The 17,802-nt window shown below is 36.4% G+C and overlaps 1 protein-coding gene across 2 annotated transcripts in view; it reads left to right on the top strand.

Moving 5' to 3' along the window:
- NTNG1 (netrin G1) overlaps window positions 1-17,802 on the top strand; it is a 199,058-nt gene that overhangs the window by 143,929 nt on the left and 37,327 nt on the right. Inside the window, exon 5 of one of the 2 annotated variants that reach the window (XM_073356854.1) lies at window positions 3,863-3,928. The exons of the other annotated variant lie outside the window; for it this stretch is intronic. Coding sequence (XP_073212955.1) covers window positions 3,863-3,928 — 66 coding nt within the window. The remainder of the gene's footprint in view (window positions 1-3,862; window positions 3,929-17,802) is intronic. 2 annotated transcript variants of the gene reach the window in all.

Here is a 17,802-nt window from a genome sequence, read left to right as displayed (position 1 = left end):
CACTTAAATGTGCCTAAAGTACCTACATTTTTTAAAAGATGTATTCAAAATGTACTTTCAGAGATCACAATTCCATAGCTTTCCTTTTAAGCTAAACTTTGCTCCTCCTGTGTTCTCAGAACTATTACTGTTAGGTCTTGTCTATGCAGGAAAATTGACAGAGGGATAGCTATTGTAAAGTGAACTATTCTGAAATAGCCCCTATGTGGACACACTATTCTGAAATAAAAGTCACCGTATTCTGGATAAATTATTCAACCACAAAGTAATTCTTTTGTAACAATGTGATTTTTATTCCAGATTTAAAGTGCCCACATGGAGAGCTATACTGGAATATATCTCTTCCAGTCAATTGCCCAATGTAGAAAAGGCCTGCCTATTAGTAACTCAGGAAAAAAAAAAAGATTTTCACAAATTGCTGTAAATGAATGACTGGCTATTAAATAACCTATTAAAGGAGTCTGACTGGTGGCTGTTCAGAGGCTGACTAATCTGTTCCAGTATCTGGCTTTTACAGTATGCATGCAGTGGGCTCCTTTGATGACTCAAAAACTCTTCTACAATTGAGGTAAGAGAGAACCTAACTACACAGGAAAATATGCAATTACAGGAATGTGCTCCTACTGCATAAAGCCACAGACACAATAAAATACATAATAGAAGGATCCTGTAGGCTTAAAAGCTTAATTTCTAGAATTAACATCTACATTTTTAAACATACATAAAATAATATAACTTTCACATCCTGGAATAAGGCCCTAACACACTCAAGCCCAATCAAAACAAACCTTTAACCTGTGGATGTTAAGGGTCTATACCAGATAATGAGGACAGTCTATATTCTTTGTGAGGCAAGTCTCACAAGGAAGTTTTGATAGAGCAATAAAAATATTATCCAGAAAATAAAACCTTGGGTTTCAAAGATAAGAACAAAGACTCTTCTTGAGAAATTGAAAATCTTGGTGATGACAAGTTCCACCAATAGACAGGGAGGTAACAAAATAAACCTACTCATCATAGAGTAGTCAAAGAAGACCTTCCTAGAAGAGAAGGAAAAATTTCTAAGTAGGAAAATTAAACCAGTCAGTGCATTAGCTACATTACCAAGGTCCAGAAAGTTTATATTTACTTGTATACATCAGATGTATCTGCCTGAACACTGAGTAACCTCCAGGCACAAAAACGTTCAAAATTACTTCAATCAGTTATAATATAAATACATATGTATCACTTTCTTGGGTGTACCCTTGGCAAACTCATCTTACTGTAAATAAATTTGGAAGGTCCTTAGAGTTGTATTTTCTAACCTGGTTCATCCCCTATATAGGGTCCGTAGCTTAAATAGGTTTTCTTGAAACAAGCTTTCATAATCTACTTGAGCATGAACATCCTGTACTGCTATCAGCAATATTGCCGAGAGAACTGTAAATTGGTTGATATCTCTAGTTACGTGATTAGTAGTCTCATTCAGACAAGAGACTGAAAATATGTGTCTCCAAGTAAGAATTGCTCTGATTAGGCATATCATAAAATATCAGGGTTGGAAGGGACCTCAGGAGGTCATCTAGTCCAACCCCCAAAGCAGGGCCAATCCCCAAGTTTTGCCCCGGATCCCAAATGGCCCCCTCAAGGATTGAACTCACAACCCTGGGTTTAGCAGGCCAATGCTCAAACCACTGAGCTATCTCTCCCCTGCCTCCCCAGTATATTTTAGTCAGTGGCAGATACTCCATAGGGCTGGTCTTAAATGTATTACAGAGCTTTAGGGAAACAAGGTGTGTGAAGTAATATCTTTCATTAGACCAACTTCTGTTGGGGACAGAGGCTTTTGAGCTTACGCAGAGCTCTTCTTCAGGTCTGGGAAAGGTACTCATGTCACAGCTAAAAACAAGGTGGAACAGATTGTTTAGCATACTTAACATATATTTCAAGGGGCCATTTAAGATAAAGTAGCCCTTTCATAGAATCATAGAATATCAGGGTTGGAAGGGACCCCTGAAGGTCATCTAGTCCAACCCCCTGCTCGAAGCAGGACCAATTCCCAGTTAAATCATCCCAGCCAGGGCTTTGTCAAGCCTGACCTTAAAAACCTCTAAGGAAGGAGATTCTACCACCTCCCTAGGTAACGCATTCCAGTGTTTCACCACCCTCTTAGTGAAAAAGTTTTTCCTAATATCCAATCTAAACCTCCCCCACTGCAACTTGAGACCATTACTCCTCGTTCTGTCATCTGCTACCATTGAGAACAGTCTAGAGCCATCCTCTTTGGAACCCCCTTTCAGGTAGTTGAAAGCAGCTATCAAATCCCCCCTCATTCTTCTCTTCTGCAGGCTAAACAATCCCAGCTCCCTCAGCCTCTCCTCATAAGTCATGTGTTCTAGACCCCTAATCATTTTTGTTGCCCTTTAACACTCCTCCAGTCATAGGGAGGAAAGGAAGGGGGGAAAGCAGCTGGAAGGGGGGTCGTTAGCAGGATAGAGTTGTAGTGGGATAGTTGTAGTAACCCATAAATCCAGTGTGTCTATTCAGTCCATGATTTTTAGTATCTAGCAAAGTTATGAATTTAAGCTCCTAAGTTCATCTTTTGAAAGTGTTGTGCAGATTTCCTTTGAGCTTTGACATAGTATGATGTTATTACTGGTAATGCCTAGGCCATTTCAGCTGATGGCCACCTTACTATTCTGTATTTTTGGAGGGCAAGTGCCAAGAAGAGAGCCATTCTGCCAGTAGCACTTCGTATCTGTAATGTAACTTTAGTCTGTCTCAAAGATTTTTGATGTATTATTACACAGTGGCTAGGAGAGTAAAAGGATAAGGTCCAATCAAGGCAACAGGTAAGACAGCTAGGAGATTCCTATTCTCTTTATCCAGACCTCACTCTTATTTTTATTTGTTTTTTATCACATACAGAGACTATTTTCACAGTCCCTTAACACGTGAGATCAATCCTCAATTATTCAAACACAAGACCAAATAAAGTAATTTATAAAAGCCATAAAAGTCAGTACTCTAGAAAAGGGGAAGTTATCTCACAGGTGCATACAATTCTAGCCACTCTTTCATCAAGTGCTATGGTGATCTTTCTACCTCTACAAATACAGGTTTTTGATACCTTTCACTTGTGTGTGCTCCCTTTCCGATTGGCTGCTGCAATGCACTTCCAATATGTGTAAACTGATGCATCTGACGAAGAAAAGGGGGATTCACCTTTTACTGGGAAATCTGTGGTTTGGGAATCTACCCAACTAATTCAGAAATCTTTTCCTTTATCTAATGTTTTTAAGAAAAATTTAATTTCATTATTTATTTAAAAGAAATTAAGCTATATAAGATATTGATGGGGCAATGGGAAAGAGATACAATACACAAAAGTGAGAACAAATAACTCATTCCCCTAGTAAATATAACTTGCTGATAGTAGAAGCTTCTTTTTATGTAAGTATTTGTAGATTTAAAGTCCTTAAAATGAGATGTTATAGTAAGAAATTACTGTATTTGTATGATATTGTCATTTTATCTCTGGACGCTAGGTTTAAAATAATAGCATAAACAGAAAGGTTCCTGGTTTGTGATTAGTGTTAAAAATATATATATCTTTCCAGTATATATTCTTAACACTGAAGTTAATATCTAAAATCCTGAAAGATAAATTGCTATATACAGTATTTAATGTCCATTCAATGTTTTGGGAATCATCAATTGCTTGTTCTTGTTCAATGTGGGAGTCACGTATTGTTCAAGTGCATCATAGACAAGTCCAGTAGCAGATGTTTGTGGTTTATGTCTTTGTCCATACACTTCTCTGTTTAGAACAATATCACGTATGTAAATAACAAATCCTGATTTTTCCTGATGCATGCAGATCCACCAAAGTTTGATAGGATATGGCCGAATATTTCTTCCCTTGAGGTTTCTAAACCAAATCAAGGTAGGATTCTGTAAAATTCCTACTGGTCGAAAGTTACTTAAATTGCTTTAATAAAATCCCACATGTTTGCAAAAAATAATAATAATCCAGCTCCTTTTTCTGTTGGTACTAAGTAATGGTATTGTCAAAACCAATCTAATGAGAATTAGCATAAACAAAATTTTACATGAAAAAGGCTTCTTCTAATATACAGATTCTGGACTAGAAACACTACTGCAAAAAGTATGGAAAAGCAGGCACCAAAGTTGTAAGCAATTTCATAGATTAAATTTAAAGTGAATCTCTGGAGAAGCCTGGAATTGTATAGACATCGCAGTTTGCTTTATGAGACAGTTTCAAGACTTTTGAGTGCCAAAGATTTCCATGGTCTACATCAAACCCATTTCTTAATGTCTCTCTTTCACTTTGTTTTCTTAAGTGAAATGAATGTTATTCCCATTTGTATTCAGAGCTCAGCTGCATAGTCGAAGACAGTTGGACCATAGTCTCCTGGAATTTATTTTAACAATCTTATATACAATATTTTCAGAATTTGGGTTTTCCTCCATTTTTTTTTTTAAGCAGGTCAGGTCACAGAAGAGATGTTTCTAAGTATTTTTCTTTGTGGTCTAAAAGTTACATCTCCTCTAGCATTGACAGCAATCTCTCTGAAATCCCTAGTGCAATACTTCTGCATCTGAATTCCAATGACACACAAAAAATTACAGTGACAGACTGTGGCATGATGATTACTGTAGAAAGGGATAGAGTGATTTTAAGAGTAATAAAATATAAAGTAAAATGCTTTTCCATTTGAATTTGTCTTCATACTAGCTTGCATGCTACAAATTTGACAATCAGATGTAAACCCGTTCATTATTTAACATGAAATCCCCTTGCTCTCCCCAATCTCCCTTGCACCCTTCCCCCAGAATTGCAGAACTCTGGCCTGCAGCTTGCCATGGTTATGCACAGGATGTTCTTTTTAAACTCTAATGAATACAGATGGAGGAGGAGGAAATGAGCAAGAGGAAGATCCAGGAAATAGCTGTTAAGCTAAACAAAATACATTAGCAATTTGCTGGGGAGTTATATTGTACGGACTGCAGTATTAGTCCTTGATCATGGTGATGAAACTGAGGCTGCCCTAGATACACATAGGTTACTAACAAATAGAATAATCTTAATCAGCTAGTCCATGTTATATTTTCCAAGTTTCTGCATGTGTTCCTTAAAGAAGAGAGACAAATTTATCTCTGCTCTTCTGCTTTCTTTAAGGATTAGCAGCAAAGTTCAGTTTGTTATTCATATGAATTATCAATCAAAACATCCTCAACAAAATGACACTTAGCATTTCTAAAGCATTTCATAGTTTAACAAATTATACTGCAAGTGATTAACATCACTTCACAATGCATCTTGAGCAGTACAAGATTATGCATTGTTCCCACACACATGAAAATTTTATTAAGCTTTTACATGTTAGGAGAGAACACAAAGCACAAAAAACTTCAAATATTTTGTGGTTAGATTACTTGTTTGGAGCATATTGTTAAGAGTTTAACGTTTATCAGAATTAAGATCCTTGAGTCCAGTATTTGAAGTATAATATATGTACATCCTGATTACAGAATGATGCCCATACCTGCACATTATTTATTATGCTTTTCTTTATAGTACAATTAGAACAACATCTGTACATAAATTTGATAAAAACTATACAGACCATGAGGTGTATTGTATAGTCAGTAATTATGGACTTGGGAAGAAACTCCCTAGGTCATGTATAACATCTGAGCCAAAGCCAAATAAAAATGCAGATATTAAAACGGTCTCTCCTTCCTGTTTTTAAAACCCTTCAAATTATTATCATTTCCAATACCTTAATCATTGATAGTGTTTCACTCATTTTCACCTCAATATCAACCTTCCTTTTCAGAACAGCAAACAATAGTTAAAAAATACTCACTTATGTTGAATTTTTTAAAGCTAATTAAAAATGTAGTGACTAAGGTAATTCATTTTTAAGCTTTTTTATTTGTTCCTATATGATACCTTTCTAATTTATTGTTCATGTTTTTAAACCTATCCAGTTGCTCCCAAATTATCTTTGTCAACTGTTTCTTCTGTTCAAGTTGCAAACCACAAGAGAGGTAGGAATTCTTGGATTCATACAGTGATTTCCTAGTGTTTTGTGTTGTGAGAACATTGCACTGTATGAATCTGGAATATCTGTGAAGTGTACCTATCAGTTTATTGGTGAAGCATGTTTATTGACAGCAATTGAAGCATTAAGTATCACAAACAACATAAACCATAGTGAAGAACAGAATAAATATGCTTCATAGACAATCTCTGCTTGGATATAAAATAGTGGAGCATTTGTTTTTTGAAAGAATTAAATGTGAGTTAGAATATGGCAGTCCAGGTTATTGTTTAGAAAACTAACATGTTAGCCTAACTATTATCTTTGTCACTAATTTACATAGACTGTAAATGAGGAAATGTAAACGGATTAGTTGAGGGCAGGCAATATGTAAACCATCTCTTGTTCATATTCTCTAGAATAAAACATAAATGCCATCTGGTGTAATGATACGATTTTCAAAAAAGTGTCTTATTGCACTGGTAGTATACCATACATCTCCATTGTGTGTTAATATAGTACAAACTTCATTTATAGGCATGCATTGCATTACATATCAACAGATATGATTTTAATATAAACATAGTGAAATTTTATTGGCATTTTGAAAGGATAGCAGTATTGTCTTGATGACTTAAAGTCAAGCTGTTGCAGCTAAATATCTGTCATTCACAGTCTGAAATCCATCTGAGAACTTTTTCCCCCGTTGATTTTCCTCATCATTTGATCTGTCTGGTGTATGTATAAAAGGTGTTTTGTTTTTTCTCATTTATCCTTATCAACACCTCATTATTCATGAAACATGAGTTACTAAGGCATAGGTTTATTTAACAAAAATCTGAATTAAGTTTGACCCAGTTAATGAAACTGATAATGAGCCATACTGTTTGTTATGAAACTGAAGCAGCTTATTTCGAAAGTTATAATGAAAAGCTAATTTGTTTGTCTTTTGCTAGTGTGTAGTGGAGGAAGAGGGAGAGAGATTTGTCAGGCAATGAAAAAATGAGACTTTTCAAAAAAATTCTCTCTTCTTGAAAGAGTCTTGTATTCTGCTAATTAAAATATGGAAACAACAGGTGTCTCACGCATCACCTAAGGAATGTCTTTTTTCAGAAATTATGATTCTCTTGCATATACCTCTACAACTGTTCATGTGACAGTTTCAGTGGGAATGGTTCAAGCCTGAGCTGGAGCTAGCCTCCATAGTACAGGACTGTATCATTTCACACATGTAAATGCATAGCTGCATTTCCTCATAAAGGAATGAGAGGTATTAAAACTAGAAGTGGAGAAGAATAAAATGATTGATGGTTGATATTATTTTATGCATCTCCTTTAAAGTGCAATTGTATCTTGATTTTACAATATTGTTTTACAATATTGGGATTGTTTTTATAGAAAAGCACCTCTAATGTGTCATCTCGTTCATCCCTTTGCATCTTGATAAGGGATTTGATAATTCCTGATTCATCCAGAGAGAGATGGTTATCAAATCTGGTCTTGACGATCTCTGCACTCCTTTTCTTTGCATTAAATATACCTACCTATCTTAACCTTTCCTCTGAGATTTTATTTTCCAAACCATTTACCATTTATTGTTACTCAGCTTTAAACTCTCTCTAATTTGTCTGTCTTTTCTGACATGTGGTGCTCAAAACTGAAAGCAGCATATGTCAACATTTTAAGCACTTCTCATATTTTTTTCGTTAGTGCTTTAGCACCCTAGCTTTTACCACCTTTTCCCCCTTCTATATCAGTGATTGAATGGCTTTGCCTATGATGGAATTCTGCCTTGGCTGCCAGACAGAGCTGTGTGTCTAAGAAACTAAAGTTGTATTTCAGCCTATACTGATCAGAGGGTGATAATGTCATACTCTGGCCTTTCTGTGTAAGGGTTAGTATGACTCACTTGTTCCTATGCCAGAAAGGTGAGAAAGCCACAACAGCAGCGATATGCATTATCTTTAGACTTGGACAGATTAAATTTTTATTGGCACATGTCAATAAACTTCAATGTCACTGTACACACACAGACAAAAAAATCCATCAACAAAAATGGAAATATACAGATAAGCAAAGTAAGAAAAATGCTGCTTAAGAACTTATTAAAGTTTGATATAACGATATTTACTGTGTATATTTTGACATGATTTTGACAATTTGTGTTTTAATGCATATAAAGTTTTAACTTTTGGAATCTCAGTGTCTACTACCATTAAACAGATATTGTCTGACCCTCCCATTGTCTGATACTCATCCCCATAATTTCCAGCTGTGAACATTTAAATTGATAAAAACATGAACAATGCTTTAAAATGAACATTGATATTATCCACCAAAAATATCAAAAACAAAAATTGAATTCTGCCAACCTTTGTTTTATCATCCCAGCTTGTATGATGTAGCATGCAATTCTAGGTACTATGTTCCTGTGATAACTGGCCTAATGTTACCAGTGGAGAAATTACCTGATTCTCATTTACATGAAGACCCCATTACACCATTTTCACAATGTAAGCCCATTTTAGGGCACCAGAGCAGTGTGAAAGGGAATTAATGTAAATAAAAATCAAGCCCAATGGCTACAGGCCAAGGCAGCACGCTCATTATTGTATTAGCAATTATCTTATTTAATGATAAAGAGGCAGGGGTTGTTTCTTTCATTTTCCACCTTAATCAGACAGTAGATTGTCTCTGGGGTTAATTTATATCAAGTAACACTATCAGTCTAATGGCCAAGGTTCCCAAATCTTCACCTAACCTTAATGTAGTAAACTATCAGGGCTTGGCTACATATACAGCACTGGAACACTTAGTGAAGATACTATCTACACCATCGGGAGAACTTCTTCCATTGATGTAGGTATTCCACCTCCCCGAGAGGTGGTAGCTGGGTTGACAGGAGACCCCTTAACTCACAAAGCTATTTCTCTCATGTAATAAAAGCATCAGTGTCCATATTAGTGTAGTTAAGTACAAGACACAGTTTCATTTTTTTCTTTAGTACTGATGAAACAAGAACAAGTGCACGGAATCAGCTACTATGATATGTCTGTCTGTCTGAGAGTGTGTGTGAGAGCGGGAGAGAGAACTGAGTCAGCCATAACTACAGGATGTGCTTCTTTAGTCCAAACTATATTTTGGACAAAGTTCTGTTACAACAATTTAATGAATTTTTATGCAGCTTTGTTTTTCTTGGCTTTGTAAGGAGTTATGATATTATTGTATTGAAAGGTTACAGACTGTTCTCAGTGGTACCAGATGACAGAACAAGGAGTAATGGTCTCGAGTTGCAGTGGGGGAGGTTTAGGTTGGATGTTAGGAAAAACTTTTTCACTAGGAGGGTGGTGAAGCACTGGAATGGGTTACCTAAGGAGGTGGTGGAATCTCCTTCCTTAGAGGTTTTTAAGGTCAGGCTTGACAAAGCCCTGGCTGGGATGATTTAGTTGGGGATTGGTCCTGCTTTGAGCAGGGGGTTGGACTAGATGACGTCCTGAGGTCCCTTCCAACCCTAATATTCTCTGATTCTATGATCGCAGGGCCATGTGGGTGAGTTCTGCAGTCATTCATAGCACATTCTTTAGCTTCCTCTCTGCTCACTAATAGATGTTAGCAAGCATACAGTCAGATTCCCTACCTCCCCTTTATAATGAACACACTTTTATTACCTAATGATCTGATATTATACAACTGCTGGTTGGAAGTTGGCAAAGCAAGGTAAATTATTTCTTCCGAATCCACCTACAATATGACTTCATTGATTGGCCAGCTGGCTTGATTGTAGGCTCAGTATGTTTGGTGTCCTCATCCCGGAAACTAATTATGCCATGATAGCAGACCACAGAGTCTCTGTTAGACCAGAGAGAAGGGTCAGGACTGCTTCGAAATCTTGTGTTGCTATCAGGTCATTACAAAAGCTAAGGACAAGCTGAACAGACATCTTAGCCTTATGTGTCATGCTTACTTAGAACAACAACAAAAATTGCTAATAAAAGTTTAGGATGACTTTTTTGTGCCCAAGCCAGAAATTGGTTTTATAAAAGATGACAGAATTCCAATGCCTGTTATATTTTTTCGATACAATTATAGTTGCTAAAGTGGGCACTACACTTTAGATGGCTATGGTAAGCATTCTTCCTATTCTACACAAACCGAAGAATTTTCCATGATATTTTTCAAATGCTAAAAGTGTTGTCATTGGTATAAAGATAGGTTGGGTATTGACTCAGGATGGCAGTTTAACAGGCATTTAAATGGCACTCATCTCTGTTCCTTTCTGTTCTTATAAGTTAATTGTTTTAGGAAAGCTGGCCAAAATTATCAAATTTGGGACCATTATGCGCCTCAGTGAAATAGCCTGATTTTCATAGGTATTCAACATCCACAACTTTTATTTACTTAAGCACAAGTTATGCTTATTCAGCATCTCTAAGAATCACACTGGTTTATTTTGGTGCTTAACTGTGGATTTAAATGCCTGACTTTGGGCACCCAAGTTTGACAATTTTGTCCTACGTATTTAACATTTCGTAATTTTTTTAAGTGTAGGAAAGTTTTGCACGTGTTTTTGATTATTTCCATCTCAAATGTGCAAAAGATATGCATTTGTAAACTGAGCCTACAAAACCCTTGAAAGGTTTACAACTGCAAATGCTTCATTTCCATCAGATCTACTGAGGAGAAGCAATCTTCAGAGTCATGAATGTCTGATCATTTTAACCTGCCTGAAACAGATGTCATGTTCATGCCAATCAGACATCTGTTGTTGTCAATGTATTACACTGACTAACATGTATGTGCTACCATTCATCTTCTATGCATAGTTCATTTTAACCAAGCATGTAATGTGCTATTACTCTGCTACTGTATACATTTTGTATACATTTCTGTTCTTCCTTGCAAGACTGTGAATGCTTCGGCCACTCCAACCGGTGCAGTTACATCGAGCTGATAAATACAGTCATTTGCGTGAGCTGTAAACACAACACTAGAGGGCAGCACTGTGAGTTATGCAGGCTGGGCTACTTCAGAAATGCTTCTGCAGAGCTGGACGATGAAAATGTATGCATAGGTCAGTTTCATTATAATTCTGGCTTTTGTTCTTTGCCTTTTCAGCTATTGGGAGCTACTAGTGAGTTGGCTAGCAATTTACACCACCGCTATATATTTGCCAGCTGAACCAGAATGAGCTTTTTCAATGGATAAGAGCATCTCCTGTGTAGACATTCAATGCATTTGTCCCGGTTTTAATTGTGGCCTCGGGGCTGTATTTTGAATGTCTTTAAGAACAGTATAAAGCAGCAAAATCATTGCTAAAGATTTTGGAAGCTCTTCACAGGAGCTCTGGGATAAACTGATTGTGCAGTGCTTCCACTCAGAAGAAATCACATGGGAGTTGCAAAACATAAGGACTGAGCCTTAAGTTATAAGCTCAGATCTTGGAGTTGGCCTAATGCGTGCAGACCCTTGCACCTGCAGGGAGACCCATAAGAGTTAATCCAATGGCAAGACTAGTGCCTATATTTGTAACAACATTTTTATGCATCCAGATTTCAAAAACAAACATACTGTGCCCAATTGTCGGATAAAAGGGTATAAATTCAGAGTTAACTCCTTTCACTTTTAATGTATGCCCTTGTAGCTGAGAGCATATTTTTTTTTCAAATCAGTTATATCCAACAAAATAAGTCGGACACCAAAACTCACAAAAAAAGTCTATGAGCCATAGCTGATACCAGTTTTGAAGCAAACTCCTCAGGGTCTATGATGCTTCAAACATATATATACTATAATCCCATGAAAACTTCCAAACAGCTAAAACCAGGAGAATGCCAGAATGGAATACCAGTAATAAGAATGACATACAGAAGAGAATATAAGACATTTGTGACACTGAAGCAATACACAGCATCCTTACATTATCTCAAATACTGTTTAGTGAGAAAGAGGTTGGACTATCTGGATGAAAAATTAACATATAGTATGTTGACAGTACAGGTTCATTCCATGGCTATTAGTTAACAAATGGCCTTAAAAGCTTGTTCCAATTATAAACAGAGCTAGTGTGTGTTTTACAATATTGCTTGTAACTATGAGTCAGTCATGGATTTCAGCTATATCCATTCACCACATCTGCAAAGCAGGGTGCTTTCTGTCATTAAGCAGAGAGTAACCAAAGAGTTAATATAGGATTGAAAAGGTAATATTTTTGTGCAATTCAAAAACAGATTGTGGACAAATTTTCATAGTAAGTCACATTTCATGTGACTTTTTTTTATCTTCGTTGGAAAGATTCAGCCGAAACCTAATTTAGATTATCATTTGTTCCAATCTGCAATTTATCGATATATTTTTTATTCAATGAAAAATAAGACACATGCACACTGTATTTCATGTGTCCTTTTTAACATTGGTTGATACCATGTGAAATGATGTGCATTATTCCCTTTGACATTAATTAAGCTGAGGTAATATGAACTTCAGTATGACAACTAGAAAGTCAGGCACTCACATTATCCTGTTAAATAAAATAAACATAGGCCATATATAGTACTGTTGAACAGAACTATCCCTTCCTAGTAATTGTTTGCTGTGGACAAGGGACATTGTCTTTATGACAACAGGGCTATGTACTTTAAACTGGCTAAAGAAGCTATGAGATCTGGAAAGGTACCTAATAACTTTTCCTTTTTTTCACATTCACTAGATTTTCATTGAATATACATTGAAATGCTGGGAGACAGGGGGATCAATAGTTATTGCAGTATGGGCAACAAGGAGGGGTTAATAAAGCAGGAACCAAAAATAATGACTTTTTAAAATAATTTGCAAGCAATACATTTAGAATTAGTTCACAAAATGAACAACTGAGCAGATTTCAGCATTCCTGACTCAGCAGAAATAAAATTTTAAAAAGTTTAATCAGGAAGATTCTTCAGAAAATAAAAATATACAGACCATTTCCAGACCTTCACACCCTAATGTAAATAAAATTCTCATGGGCTCCTATAGGCATTGTACCATGTGGGATGACTGCAGAAAGGTCAAAATAGTACCTATCAGACGATGTCATTTTAAATCAAAAATATAAATCAAATATAGAACAGTTCCTCAGGTTTGCAGTTGATCATACTGCATACAAAATCTGCAAATGCTGACTGATGCCCTGACTCCAGAAAACTTCCTTAAAGTCAGTGGGACTAAGGCCAGATCTATACTACAGACCTATAGCAGTATAACTACGTCACTCAGAGGTGTGGAATACTCACTCCCCGCCAAATGTAGACAGCACTATGTCAGCGGGAGAGCTTCTCCCTCCGACATAATCTACCTCTGCTAAAGCGGGTAGCTAACTACACCGACAGGAGAAGCTTTCCCACCAGTGTAGGAGCATCTTACTAAAGCTGCACCTGTGCCACTCTAGTACTGTACGTGAAGATAAGCCCTTAGGCGCACACTGAAATACTTTCCTAAAAAGGGGTGGACGCAAGCATGTGCTTGAGTGCTTTCCTGTGTTGGGACTCTAGTGACTTGATCCTGCAAGCCGCTGTGCACTCTCAACTCCCCTCGATTTCAGTGAGCGTTAAAGATACTCAACACTTCTGAGACTCAAGCCTGCAATGTGTCTCACTCTATTGGAAATGCTCATTTGATTACCCAGAGCCTGACAGCCAATCAGTGTTGTGGGTTTTAATTACACATTTAGTAGATCAGTGGACAAGCTAATAAGGAGATTTGCATTGATATTTACATATGAATATCTTATTTTTCCAGTGCAGTTGTTTTCCCCATTTCCAGACAGTGTGTTTAGGAAAATTAAAAATGTTTGGCTAAGCTAGCTTTATCAAGGGAAATATGTATTGGCACTATTCAAACCAAGTAAAAAATATACATGGTAAGTGTATGGATAAAAAAAATGACAGCTACATAATATACAATAGTCAAGATTAGACCAAATGGAGGAAACATATGATGTGGTGCTTTTAGAAATGACAGAGATACAAATAACTGAGATACTGAGAATGCTTTTAGCTATGAACGCAAATAAGAACATGTCATACAGCTTACATCTGATTGAACAAGCTCTTACACTGAAGGAACAGTAACAGTATTTGAAGAATTACACTTAAATATAATTTGTACAAGGTCCCAAAATCCAGATAATGCTTTATTTTGCAGAGCCATTGGCTATTGCATGTACATGGTGATTAGTTGTTTTGTAATTACTGATGAAGCACTTGGCTTTTCTATATAAACTTCAAATACAAGTACCAGGTCTTTGAATTATTATGCAGTTACTCTATGGTGTGATACCATAATTACATGAAGGTAACACATTTAGTGTCATGTGAATGAATCTTTTTAAGCAAGAATCTGCGAGCGACATAAAACATGCAGTTCCATGCATAGTACCATGGAGCATACATAACCATATGAATACAGTGTAGTTACAGATGAGACACCAAGTATAGCCATTTATTTTGCCTCAGAAAGAAATACTGAAATGATGATTTTTTAAACTTTCTCAAATAGGTGCTAATCCTGCAGACATTAGGCACATGCTTAACATTACACGTGGGCGTAATCTTACAACCTCCATGCCTAAGCACATGCCTAAGTGTTTTTGCAAGATTGGGATAATAATTTGTTAAGCTGCACTTTAATTTTTTTTTTTTTTTGGTAATACCCCTTTAACTTATTTTACCACTTTTTAAAAGAGGCTTGTCAGAACAGCACGTTTATAAAGATGTTTGTCATAACAGTTTTTTTAATCCAGTATATGTTGTCCCCTTTAGTCGCAAGATATAAGCCTGATACTCTTTACTTATTGATATGATTCAAGGCAGTGAGAGTTTTTCATTGACCTTTAGATCAGGCTTTCTATTTTGTGGGACAATATATTATATATAGATCATATATTCCATGCTTGATTCTTCTCCCACTTTTACATCAGTGTAATTCCACTGTGTTCAGGAGTTACTTTCAGTTTAATGAGAGGAGAATCAGGCCATTTCCTTATAATATACAGTGCTGTTAGCTTTTGACTTACACTTCTTTAAATAAATTTGACTGACTGCATTTAGTACCTCAACTGTATGCCTATTTACATAAAGGTTTCAAATGTCTGATTAACATAAGAAGTTCTAGTTTTTTATATGGTCCCCCCACTGAGGAATAACTGTGCTCAATGTTTCACAATGGGCTGTTTTTTGTTGTTTTTTTTTTATATGTCAGCATTCAACTTCATTAATTAATGTTGTTAGCTAATTGACTGGATTATTATTGTGGAACTGTGTTTGCCAGAGGTAACTATTCTTCTCCAGCATGCCAAATGTTTGAAACGTCCTCTCTCATTTAAAGTTAATAAGCAGTAAGGCAACAAGTGACAAATTTGTTTCTGGTAGTATTCATTTCCCCATAAAAAAAATTCCATTGGATTTTGAAATATTCTGTTGCTTTTTCCTCTTCTGTCATTTGTAATATTGCTGCAATTTAATGTAATCCTAGCAAACAGTAACAGCAAGGTAACTTGATTAAAAGAAAAAAAATAAACAATGCATCCAGCAAGGTTGCCAATGGATTTGTATCTCTTGACTTTGATAGCAGCACAAATCAGGTGTGCGGACAAAATTATTTTTAGAGGTAGAGTGTGGCCTCAGTTACAACAGTGAAGTTACTGTAGGTTTATGTTGGTGCAAACAAGATCAGAATTTGGCCCTTAGGCTTAGAGAAAATAGACAGCTGATCCATAGCAGTAGCAGAAAACTCAACACTGCTGTCAACGATCTTCCTTCTTTGAAGGGATCTCACCTGCCCTGGAGCCCAGAGCTGAGCACTGAATTTGTGATGGTGTTAAAGAGAGAGATTTGTGGTTCAAGAGAAGAAGACATACTTCCCTAGACTAAAGGTTGTGGAAGATAAAGGGGTCAACTCAAACCACCAACATTTACTACCGTCTTTGGTCAGGGTCAGGCATTTGGGTGCTGGAGTGCATCGGGATCTTCCATTCTCACATCCACCTCCCCATGGGAGTGGAAGAAAAGAGGTGAAATGAAAAGGACAGCTTAAAGTCAGTACTGACCAAGTCTTGGAGTATTTTGCTCCCCACCTCAGGGTTGTTTTGGAATATGTGAAAGGTGCATTGTAAATTCTCATCACTACAATGGCAAGTACCTACATAATTAACATAGTACTCCTAAACATAGAGGGAAGACTATCTTGGAAATAAGTAAAGTGCATTATGGAGCACTTTTAAAATGTTCAGCAGAACTCAAAGTATTGAGTGATACAGCTACACCTATTTTAATCATTTAAAACAGATTTCATCCTGATGGCATATTGATTTATCCTTGCTATACAAATCTTTCATTATGTTCGTTCAACTATCCAAAACCTCCTTACTAAAATGGAATCTCCATTATGATCAGTTATCTTTTTACTCTACATCTTTTCTGTTTATTTTTCCCCTCACATAATCAGACAGAGGTCTGCTCTTAAAGCGACCAAACAAATGAAAAATGGACCTGTGGTAATTATTCTCTCTCCTCCACATGTCACTAATAGACAGTCTTCCTTTACTTTTAAACACTAGAATTGCTTCCTTTATTGCTATTGTTTGAATTATGGCCAGCGTATGTGTGTTGTCTTGTTTCTGCAGACTGTAATTGTAACCCTTTTGGCTCTGTCCGTGACCGCTGTAATGACACAGGATTCTGTGAGTGTAAGGAGGGAACATCAGGGCGTAAATGTGATAAGTGTCTGCTGGGATATATCTGGCACAGCCTAGGCTGTCAACGTAAGTAACTGAGAGCTGCCCTTTTCCTGCACCTTTGCTGCCTGTGCTTCTGTATCCCAGCATGTGCAGTTACTTAGAGTTGAAAAAGAGCAAAACTTTTACAAGCTTTAAAAATGCCTCACTCCCTGAACCTTTATGGATACTCCCAAATGAGGGCAGTAAATTGACTGTGCAGTCCATTTATTTCATTATGCTTTTAGTGCCCTCTCCCCTTTTCTCTGCTAATGCCTGGAGGAGCTTGTACTGAAATATGCAGATCTGTGTGTCTTGCCCGCTATCAATTAATTTGTGTGAGCTAAACCACAAGTGCAACTTTCCAAACTTAAAAATTCTGACTGAAAGACAAAAGGTGATATCTAAGTGTATTAACATATTTCTATGACTGAACTTCAGCCTTTTTGAGTAACTTAAAAATGTGAGTTCATAAATTAAATTACATCCATATAGTATATATATAGAACAGCGTACTAACTCATTACTTAGTAAACGAAAAATAGTCTAAACCAGAGTTAATAAATCTAAAGATTTTAATTTCATTTAAAATGGGACAAAAACAGCATTTAATATTAACTTTTAGTAGCAGATTATGATCAATATTTAGCTGTACACCAAGTTTCTTTTCTAGATAACACAAGAAAATGCCACACCATTACATATTGGGCTAGCGTGCTGTTGCTGGATTCTTTGTATCAGATCCTTAATATTCTAATCTCTATAACTACTACTTTTGAGGATTTAATTCTACAAACCCTTGAACATCCTTTTATTTGTTTCTTTCACCTTCTCTCCCTGATTCTCAGCACTTGTGTCCTAATCACACACACATACAAGAGACAGTTTCTGCAAGAAACACTTGCTCCTGGTTAGTAAGATCTGAAACTCGTGAAAGATGAAAAGAAGAAGAATTACTGGCATAGTGTTTTAGCTACAGATTCTAAAATACTCTAAAACCAA

The sequence above is a fragment of the Lepidochelys kempii genome, chromosome 8, assembly GCF_965140265.1.
Source record: "Lepidochelys kempii isolate rLepKem1 chromosome 8, rLepKem1.hap2, whole genome shotgun sequence".
Taxonomy (NCBI): domain Eukaryota; kingdom Metazoa; phylum Chordata; order Testudines; family Cheloniidae; genus Lepidochelys; species Lepidochelys kempii.
Note: the sequence above shows the minus strand (reverse complement) of the source record. Positions and strands in the feature narration are given on the sequence as shown.